Here is an 11,595-nt window from a genome sequence, read left to right on the forward strand (position 1 = left end):
GATATCAACATGTAACAGTACAGTGGCGACAAAGTTAGTCACCAGTATTTTAAGGCACTGAAGTACTGTACCTCATTAGTAAGCAGCTTGACCATATTTTCATCTTGGTTTTGAAGTAAAAAAGCATATGAGCATGTGGTATGCATAAAAATTACTGCTCTCATGTAACATATTACAATCTACTAATATACTACAACAGAGACTAGTAACTTGTTTCATTTAGAAGTGCCTTCTTTAAGTAAATACATTATGTATAGAAGCCTGCATTTAGCAAGAAAAAAGGTAAAGAAACATTGCCTGAGAAACTGCGGAAGACTAATACGCTTATTATACATTTTATTGTTTCTATACATCTTTAATAACACATATACCCTCAAAAGTGAAAGTTTACCACTGTATAAGAAACTTACGTTATTGTAGTTATATGTATAATGTACTAAACATTATTATAAAAGGGTAATTATTCGGTTATTGGAGGAGCAGACCATAAGCACAAAATCAAACTGCTATTTAAGGACAACAATGACATCTAGTGGACACTCGGAAAACAGACCCGTAGCCTACCAAGGAAAATATCCAGCTGCTGTTACTTTTACACAACGTGCAACTCCCAAATCACCACAATGCAATTAAGATTAAGGCAGAATTTGCAGCTGATGGAAGTCAAAGTAATGTGATGTGATGATTCATTTCTTTCAAAAGAACATTTAATTTTTAAAAAATAGTCAAGATCATTCCATTTAAGATTTAGAATAAAAGTATAATTCAAATCTTGAGAGAACATCACAAATTACGGAAAGGGTATCGATAGATAGATAGCACCAACATAATAGAGGCATACGTGTTTACTACACTTTCTATTCCTACTACATCTCCAACCTTCTGCTTCTAAGTTGCTCCTGTTGGTAACTTAAACCTGAAAAAAAAAACAATTAAAATCCCAAAAGCAAAATTCAAACCATTATTTAGCACCTTCCTTATCTCATCATTCTGATCTGTCTGTTATTTTAACACCTGCCATATAAGAAAGGCAGGTTAAACCTTCCCAATATATCAGCCAGTAGCTGCTGAACTCCAGAGAAGAGGAATCTGAAATATGAGGCTACCGTAACTCAAAATTAGCAAAAATACCTGCTCATGAGTAAACTCATTAGTTTACAAGGTGGACTTCTACAAAGATCATGGATTATTTCAAATCTGCCTTTACTATTTACCAAAAGTCTAGCAAAAATAAGCAGTTAAAGCAACTCAAATCTGATCTCAATTGTTCAATCAAATAAACTTCTTCTGGCTATAAGTGTCACCACAAAAAAATAACGGTTTTGACAACTACACTTTTGTAAATAAAAACATTAACAAAACACTACAAATCTATGTCCCATTCAAAGTCTTCAGCATCAAATGTCATATCTACAGAAATGGAAATTGGATTTTGCATCATCTTTTTAAAAGCAAAAATATTGCACCCCTTCCAAAATTTCTACATCTCAGTACAAAAAAAAGCACCGCAAAAGCTTAGAAACTATACTCAAAAGCAAAACATTATTTATTAATGTAAATTACAATCAGATGTGTTAGACTTACAACTTAAACTGGTATCTTGCTTGCTTTATGTATGATTTTGGAAAAGCTGGTGTTGCAATTCCCCTAGCTCTCATCATCATTAGTGGCTAGTCAGCTATTAGCAAATATGTAACAGATTCTCATTTACATGAGGATCCTCTAACCAGTAGAACACAAAGAAACCTTTGCGTAACTGATGATCAGGCCTTGTGTCCCGATTTCTTTTTTGCCAGGGTCTCAAAGTGAACTTTCAATCAGATGCTACCAGTTAATAAGAGTACATGTAGCCTCCCAAAAATGAAATCCGGACTCCAAAGATATTTATGTACCATACACAGCCATAACTAAAACCTGTCATTTTAAATTCTGATTTCTAGTGAGATTCAATAGCTGAGCAACCCATTCACGAAAACTTGAATTCATGCCTTTTTTTTTTTAAAAGTCTAAAAATGCAACTATTTAAGAGCTAAGTCTCCCTTTTGATGTACGTAATGCATAGGGCTTGCAGGTATTTTAAGGAGATCAAAGCTTAACCAATTCTAAACAGCCCTGCTCTGGAAAATTCCACTCTTTATTCCATTACAGGATCTATATATCAAGTCTGGTATAACCATGTTGGTAACGGAGCCTGATAAAAACAGAAACCAGTCTAATAAATTCACAAGATAAAAAATAAAAGTAAACATAAAAATAAACCCAGTCACTTTCCCCCTCCAAGCACAATGCCATATTTTACCTCCAAAGACAATTTTACTACATCAGATGTCCTAATGAGAGAGGATTATTTTAAGACAGAAAGCAAAGCATCATTGACCTACCCGGATTTCCTGGAGATTATGAAAATTATTTCCTACTCTGACAGAGATTTTGCTCGGAGTGTAACTTTCATCAGATTTGTAGTCTGCATAAATACATAATGTCTTCACTGTTGTTTTTCTTCTGCAAGAAGCAACAAAAGTTATGTAAGCATGGTGAAGAAAAATATTAAGGATGAGTTTACTGCTAGTTTGTAATAACCAAGAACTTAATACAAGTGTGTCTACTGATTTATAAGAACCTCACTGTTAAAGCAACTAGGTGTTTTTCCACATTAAGTTAAGCACATAGAGTTGATTTTCACTGTTCTCTTTTGTCTGCCTTCAGAAGTGTCAGTATTCCAAAAAATACAAAAAAAGGCCAAGATGTCAAACAAGCACTTGTACGTGATGAAGCATATGCTTAGCTCACCAAATACAGGCTCTATTACTATACCAGACTTCTCCAGAAATAAAATTTCAGAAGGTGACAAACATCTAACCTCATCTTAAGAGTCTGGTCAAAGAAAAAGGACTGAAAACATCCTACACACAGAATAGGAAAAGGTTTCTCCAATAATCATTTGTTAAGTCATACAGGACTACTTCAAAAACCTACCCTTCAAATTACACTCAGACAGAAAAACAGGACAAAAATGTGACACTGTTACAAATTACATACTATTCAACATTCCTTTTTGTTGCTTATTTAGACATTTAGTAACCATAACATTTGGAAATCTAATTTTTATAAATGCTATCTAATTGGCTTCTTACCAGTTGGGTAACAGGATTAACCCAGGAGTCTTTGCACTTCAAAAATTCCTACCTTGGTGAACAGTAATCAATACAAAGTTATACAAAACACCCTAACCCATCCAGAGTAATTTTTAATACCTAAACTGGATGTTCACCAAATGAGGCTGTGATCCATCTGACTGCCAGTAAGTTTCTAGATTATCATCTCGTAACTGATCCACTCCAAATCCTAAGAAAAAGAAAATGCGATAGTCTTGAGTACCCCATTTCCATAATGCAGACATCACAGACATAACTTTCCTTCAGCTGTTACAAACTAAAGTATGTATCCTAAGTTATAACATAAGGAAGTATTTCTAGATATCCAAGTTGTGTCTATGTGATGCAAAACTGAAACAGGGAAATCTGTCAATCAAAGCTCAGTACTTTCTTATCTCCTACTGAAGTCTGTAGGGTTTGAAACTATTTACCATATCCTGGAATTTCAAATAGTTAAGTAGTAATTCATACTAACTGCAAGAACAGTACTTCAATGGTTACGCTTTTCCACCTATTCTATAATATAGCTGCTGAACTAAAGGAAAGCCATTAGCAGAGATCACTCATTTATTATAAAACTTTAGCTAAATATTTTATTTTCAAGTAGTCTCCTGAAACATTTTTACTTTTTCAAGTTAGTAGCTAGAATAAGCAATAGATGCCAAAAACAGTATTCCTGAAAGTTAATGCTGCCACATTTAAAGAGACAACTCCAAATCTTAATTTTTCCATTCCCTCATTATCTACCCTTTTACTAGTCACACCCTTTTATTGGTTGCCCACGCTAGCTGCAATTTCAATTCAGCAGTTGAAGTTTAATCTGCAATAAAATATTATCTTCACTCGGTTTGAAGTAACTAAACCATATGATATTTTTCTCCAAGTAAGATACTACGATATCAGAGTAAGGACATTCAGGCTGAGCACAATATTGTGACATAAAGGGATCATTGATTCTAGGCTGCAGCAAGATAACAGATCCATTCGGAACAGAGGTTTCTGAAATAGTAACTCAGCCATCTCAAACAAAAAGAACACAGATTTTAAGGTATTTTGAGCAGGTATAAGTTATCTTTAACTGCACCTCAGGACCATTTATGATAGTTTCATTTTACTTGCAGGATTTCAGGAAGCTACACTATAATGGCTGAATCCACACAAAGTTTGGACAGAACACTTACAACGCCCAGCTGCAGGATTTTTCTAAGTTAAAAACCAAAGATACCTAGCCCCATCCCTGGAAACATTCAAGGCCAGGCTGGATGAGGCTCTGAGCAACCTGATCCAGTCGGGGATGTCCCTGCTCCTTGCAGGGGGGTTGGACTAGATGACCTTTGAAGGTCCCTTCCAACCCTAACCATTCTATGATTCTATGAAAATGACAAAGCATAGACACAATCACACAGTGCTGGGTGTGTTTTTGCTCACACGGCTAAGTCTGTTCAGTGTGTAAGTAAAAAGACCAACTTAGTATAAAATCAGTAAAAGATCTGTTTTGTTAAAATGAGATATTTCTTCATTGTAGTATTTCTGACATAGCTATAACTTTCATATTGCATCAAATACGTATCAGGCCAAAATTATTTGTAGCGGCTACCCATACAGCTTACACTACAGCAGTTTTACTGCTACACTCTGTATCTACGTCTTCTTATCAAAACATAAAGTAATATACATTCTAAGAAGAAAAATATACATTCAGCTTTTTACACCATTTGTTGTAATTTTACCTGGCTTACAGGATGAAAGTGACCAAACTGCTTGTGAGCCTATTTCTCTAACAGTACCAGTCCTCTCTAACTGCTTTGGATCAGCACCGGGTGGTGTCTTGTTTGGGGTAGTCATTTCTAGTAAAATAAAACAAGTGAGTTAGTCGATACATTCTTAGCTTGATGGGAAAGTTAAAGGGTTGTGTTTGTTCATACAGATGCTTTGATTATTTGGCCTCACACTTATGTAACAGTCTACAGAATGTGGTTTATACATATATACATACACTTATATGTATACATTTTTGCATGTCTGCAGAAACTTTTGTTTATATACATAATAAAATTATATATGTAAAGTAAAAAATAAATATATATTTAAATAAAAGGTTCCACATACACGTAAATTTTGTGTCCTTAAAAATTCAATACATACTTGGAACATTCATAAGATATATTTTACTTGTATCATTCTAACTCACACATACCGAGTTAGTCAGGGTTTCAGGATTTGTTTTTTTCACAGGTTAGTTTGTTTTTAAGAAATTAAAACAGACCCTGTCGATTTAAAGGCTACAACTTAATTTCCCTCCCCCACATACACTTAAGAGTTTTATCAATCTGCAAGTTCAGAAGCCTATTCAAGAGCTAGAGCAAGCCCATCCTCCTCGAGATACTTCTGCCTAAAAATATGAAATGAGAGTTTAAACAGACCATACAGTCTCTAATTTGGTAGGGATTGGTTATTGCCACATTTATCCATGGTCCATTTCCTTAACTTCACAGCCTCATCTGGAATCATTAACCTGGGACTTGCGCTGCTAGGTAATCCCCTTCAGTGCCAACACCTAGACTACTACCATATATACTGCAACATAATCATGTTGGGTTTCCTATAGTATAGAGCACCTTACTACTCCCTAGCAAGCAAGTTAAAAGACTTTTCTGGGGAAAAATAAAAAATAAAAAAGAAAACCACAAACCTCCAAACAAACAAACAAACTAAAACTCCAAAGAAACATAAGTTCCTTGCATGGAACTACATGAAAGCTTAAAATTAAACATAAAACACTCAAGAGTCAGGAAATTGGGTTGACTTCTAATCCTTCTCTTACATACATGACATAGTGTTGTTCTCTGCTAATCTCAGAAAAAGTCTTCCAGTACCTCGCCTAGACAGCAAACGGGGCGGTGAACTAGGCTGGTATCCGCAGGATCCGGACCTTACCCACAGAAGTGATACAAGGTAGCGACAAGATTTTCTACGTAAAAGCAACTCTGCAGCTAAAACTCTTTGTCAGACACAGAAAATCTGAATTGCTGTCCACACCACTTTCTATAGGCCCTTGGCTATTTTTTTTTTTTTCCATTTTGCAAACACAGACTTGAGACAGACTTCTAGGGGTTTTTTACTGCTTTCTCATATACAAGACTGCAGCCCTGACTATCACCAAAAAATCTGAAGAAATGATTACATGTGCAGTAAAATCTAAGTACTGACAACAGCAAGGCCAGAAACAGAAAGCTTTGCTCAAACATCATTCTCAGACAAGTGCGTTGCACACTACACAGCTAATCTTACAGATAGCAAATATATTCTCATATAATTCACAGCTACACTAATCCTAATGCCGTGTGATTAAAAAATTCATGCAATAAGATGTTTTAAATTCTTGCCCATACAGAAAAGGTTTTTTTCAAAACAAATATCAAGCTATTAAAAAAATTAAACAGGTAACCCATTTAGCCATTCCTATAACAAGAACCTAGCAAACAAATCTTCCCTAGTCACTGTATTTAAATATTGAATTATCCTCCTTAAAACTTTTATCAGGTATTTACAATAGTTCAATAAAAAACAGCTGTGTTTTAAAGAGCCTGTCTACACCATAAAGCTGTGTATCTGCAGCATAGATTTTAGACTAGAAGAGAAAATAAATAACTTACTCTAGTGGCTACCTAATACAACTCTAAATTTACTGATAGCAATTTCAATAAAACATGATGTCACAAATATTCTAGTCTTCTAAGTGTTTAAAACAGTATTGGAAAAAAAATACAAAACGCTTAGTTCACCGCTACCTGAAAATCAAACATTTTCACAGAATTGGATTGGTGGAAGGGACCTTCAAAAATCACCTACTGAGCTCAAATCACCTAGTAGTCCAAACTCTGCGCTGTTTTGTTACTTTTGTGACAACGAATCAACTAAGAGAGGTTGAGTTGCATTCATTTTAATTCTCAGATCTATACAGTAACTAATAATGTTGTTGTTCTCATCTCTAAAAGTACACATAGAAAAATTCAACTTCAAAAATCAAAGCTAAATTATTCATTGGATACAAAACATCTCTTGAATATCATAATCAGCAAGCCTTCACACTTCTTTATTATTTTGACTTCAAGAGAAAATCAACAAAAAACTCCAAATTCGACACTCACATCTTCATTCCCAGAAATAGCTATTGTCAGATCAACGAAAAACCCTACCTTAAGACATAAGGAGTATGCAAACATCCCATCAAAATCCACCAAAATAAGGTGAATCACAGAAGTTACATTGTACACTCAGATTACCCCAGAAAATTCATTACACATGCTTTTTAGAAAAATTACTAGAATTTTAACATACAAAGACTCCCTTAAGACAATGATGTTGAGATTGCATGCAGGGTGGTTTTAAACAACTTATCACTGACAAGATTTGTATTGCACTGGTTCACAAAAGAGGGGTTCTGAAATACACAGCAAGAAACGCCATCCAAGTTTCCTACTGTCTTAAACTGAGCTTGTTTCCTTCTATTTAATAGGCAAAGCTACTCAAGATCCAGATTTCAGCTCCAAACCATTGCTGGCAAATAAGCCAACCAAAAATCGTGCATTTGCAATGTGAAAGACTGAAAATCTTCAAGATTTGAACTCATGAGTTGAACTAATCAAGTCAGTTTTTCATTACAATTTCTGTTTAACCAGCTTAGTAACAATATATTCTGGATAGCTTTGCTGAAGCTTCCCACTACTCTAAGCAGAAAACTGACAGAAGTACTAAGGAAAAATAATACAACAACAGGTCAGCTCACCCAAGTAACGCTTTTGGACATTTTACTAGCAGAAATACAAGTATCTCATTTTGGACAAGACACAAATACTTAACATTAAAAGTAATTTAAGTCACCAAATAAAAATGAAACAAAACATTTTCTTAACCCAAGAAGATAATGGAATTAGAATTTTTTTTTCTTAATTTTTTCAGGCTGTGTAAAAACAAGTATTCTGTCTAGAAGCTCTTCTCCTTGACATGTGCTGAAAAATGGAAAGACACACTGAATCTATGGAAGTATTGTCTGGAAACATCTCCACTTTTCCAAGTCAGTTATTCCGAAAGATCATTAATAGGCTGCTGTTTCCTCATTAACAACATTAATACATTAATGTCTTAATGACATGATCAACATCACACTTCCATTTTGCCACTTTCTACTATATGGTATTAACATCCTTTGATCAAAACAAGATGCTGGCCAAGCTTTTTTTTTTCCCCTCATCCTTGAATTCTTTATATCTCAGCATCTTCAGCATTCTTGCTCTTTTCCAGAGAACATCCCTGTGAAGTGGCAGCCATTAAAGATATTTTAACAAACATACAGTTTATAAACAGAGTGAAGTAGATTAAAACGGTTCAACAGCCTACATTTCACAATCAAAACAGACAGGTCATTTTCAGTATACCAGTGGAAGACACTTCTAAAAGGTGCATACTTGAAAGCAAACCCTTCACTAAGCACACACATACTCTTCCGCAACACACCGAAGAGGAGATAGAAAAGGATACGTCATGGTCCTTTCCTAAAAATCCAGGCTCAAGGAAACTTTTGCAGATTCCAAAGCAGTCTTCTCCAACTAAAATTTCTAATTCATGGTGTTAGTACACATAGAACTGTTTAAACACACACGTGTAAGGACCTTTGAGAAACCAGACTGTCCTCAACAGATGGCTGTCCAGCCATTTACTTCTCCAACAAAAGAGATTTCACAATCTTTGTGGACAGCTAGCTTCACTGTTTTGTCAACTTAAAAGCCAAACGTTTTGCTTTAACATCCAACCCAAGTACTACCTTCTAAAAACAAGCATGATTTCTTCTCTTGTTCTCTCAAGACTCGTTAATCACTAACCTTCATGTAACAACCTTTTATAGATGAGGGAGCACTCACCAAGTCCACTCTTAGTTTCCTCTTTTCTAGCGTGCCTATGCCTTTCCAAGTTTCCCTCACAAACCAAGTTTTATAAACCTAATATTCTTGCAGAGTCAAGAGATCTACATACAACGGTTAAAAAAAAAAGCCATACCATTTTAGCTAATGCCCTTACTCAACAGAGGACACTCATCATTTTGCTTGTCTTACATTTAATCACATCTGTTAACATGCCAGAATATCATTTGTCTAGTTGAAAGGATATCATATTAATGATTAATATTTAACTTACTATGCGCTACAGTGCTCAAATGCTTTTTTGGAATACTGTTTGCTGTTCAGTATTACCCTTTCCACTAATTATGCCTTTGATTTTTCCTTCCTGGGTTCTCTTCCTCCCTCAGGTCTGTTAACCGAGCTTAATTACACTAATTTCCAATCTGCTATCAACCTTCTCAAAATCATTTTGAACTTGGACCCCGAGCTGTACAGTGTTTGCAATTCCTCCACCTTGGCAACATACCCATTTTTTTTTTCACCATTACAAAAACCAGTGAAAATACATTCAAAACAGAACTCCCTAGGAGGACACTTTGTGACATCCCTGTTTAAAAGTAACTTATTTACGAGTCAGCTTCAAAAGCAATTTTTCAACCAGCTGTACAACTTCTCACAAAAATTATTTTTAGGTGACATTTCAGTAGTTTGTTTTTAAAACCAACCCAGACAATGGCAGAAACCCTGTAAAACTCAAGACAAACCACTTATATTCCTTCCTCATAACTGCATTGGCTACTGAAAAAAAAAAAAAAGTTTAACCCAGACCGTTCTTACAAAACCAACTAGCCCATTTTCTGTTTGCACATTATTTTTAATTGTCTTCTACTTACTGACAAATTCTCTTCCCAAACAATCTCCTCAGGATCTTTCAGGGGATCAGAGCTCAGCAAAGCTCAGCTAGCTTTGCCTTTTTTTTTTTTTAATTATTCTGATTGAATTCCCATCATGTAACTTCATTCAGTTTTACCAACTATCTGACTACAACTTTCCCAGCAAAATCGAACAAAAGCTGCACTGACTACTCCAGCATTTTTCAACACCCATGATTTATAAGACTGTTTTTCCTGTTGTTCCTAGCAGAAAGGGATTTCATACCTTAGATTTTCTGATTTTCGTACTTGCAGTATTCTTTTTACCTGACAATTTCTTTTCCCTGCTCTCATTTTCCTCGGATGGACCCTTTTGGTTTAAGGCCTTTAAAGATCTCAAGATAGATCCAGAAACTAGTCTCTCGCTACGCCTCCTATTTTTTATTCAGATTGAAGATTAAACAGTGAACATTCAAATTAATAACGTTTAATTAATATTTAATAATGATGCTCAGTAACGACCTATTTCAACAACTAGCTCACCTGCACATTTGATCCCTCTGATTATTCTCTCAACACTATTTTAAACACCTATTATTTTCACTCTGTCTTCAGTACATTGCTTCAAGCCTCTTAGTGAAAATGTTAAGTCTTTCATTGTCACAAACAGAAACATATTTCATTAAAAATAAGGTAATTACAGCAACTACACAAGATAATTACATTAGCAATTTTTATACATGTGTCCCAAATCAATCTAAATAAATACATTTTTCTAAAATGTATTTCGATACAAGCCCAGGCTTCCAAAATCACTGATTAAGGACATAAGCCGTTCTTTAAAGGATGCTACCAGCTCTTTACAAATGCTCACATTAGGTGAAAGCAGTCTTTATAAAACACAGTAGCCAGAGAATAAAGCCAGTCTGACAAATGCTTTCACTCAGGCCTCCTTGATAGCCCCTCCCCTCACTTCTTTGCAGATCTTCTAATTACGATTTTAAGTATAATTACTTAGTTTTACAGTATTGCATTGCGTCCCCCAGGCCTACAAAATACTTCAATATCGGAAATAAAGCACCAACACCTACTCACGAAACGCATCGCCTGCGCTTAAGCACCCGTTCATGCTCCCCTCTCCCAGCTGAGGGGCGGGGGGAGGTCACCACAAACACGCAAGGAACCCGGTGCCCCCCTCGTCCTCCCAGCACGGAGCAGCGTCCCCACCTGCTCCCGGGAGCCGCTGCAGCCGGTCAGGGGCGCCGAGGGGGCGGGCGAAGGGGGAGCAGGGCCGGCTCCCGCCGCGCGCACGCGCAGAGCCCCGCGCGAGCCCAGTTTAAAAGACAACGGTGGGAATTGCGGGGGGGGGGGGAAAGGGGGTGCAGCCCGCCCCGGAGCTCGATGCGCGCTGGGGTTCCCCTCAGCCGGTGCGGGCCGTCACGGCCCGGTGTTCCCCTTCACCGAGTTGTCCCAGGGCTGAGGGCGGGGAGCCGGCACAGCGGACACACCTCGCCGCCTGACGCGCCTCTGCGGCGGCGGCGGCGTAACCCGGAGATGGCGTCACCAACCGTCGCGTCCTCAGGGCGCCCACTGGCACCACCCCGCCTCTCTCCGTGCCGGGCGGCGCCGCTCTCTCTCTGAATGGACGCGCTTGCTCTATGGTTGAGC

General features: G+C 36.9%; 1 protein-coding gene across 2 annotated transcripts in view; it reads right to left on the minus strand.

Annotated features, from left to right (window-relative positions):
• Window positions 1–11,471, minus strand: part of ANAPC10 (anaphase promoting complex subunit 10) — a 39,399-nt gene extending 27,928 nt beyond the window's left edge. Inside the window, exons 1-4 of one of the 2 annotated variants that reach the window (XM_086747884.1) lie at window positions 11,155–11,471; window positions 4,886–5,002; window positions 3,255–3,345; window positions 2,382–2,502 (exon numbers count right to left, since the gene is read on the minus strand). In XM_086747884.1, coding sequence (XP_086604010.1) covers window positions 2,382–2,502; window positions 3,255–3,345; window positions 4,886–5,000 — 327 coding nt within the window. In that variant the 5' untranslated portion in view covers window positions 5,001–5,002; window positions 11,155–11,471. The other variant, XM_086747883.1, reaches the window with a different exon arrangement.
• Window positions 11,472–11,595: the final 124 nt, after the last annotated feature.

The sequence above is a fragment of the Chlamydotis macqueenii genome, chromosome 4, assembly GCF_036417535.1.
Source record: "Chlamydotis macqueenii isolate bChlMac1 chromosome 4, bChlMac1.mat, whole genome shotgun sequence".
NCBI classification, from domain to species: domain Eukaryota; kingdom Metazoa; phylum Chordata; class Aves; order Otidiformes; family Otididae; genus Chlamydotis; species Chlamydotis macqueenii.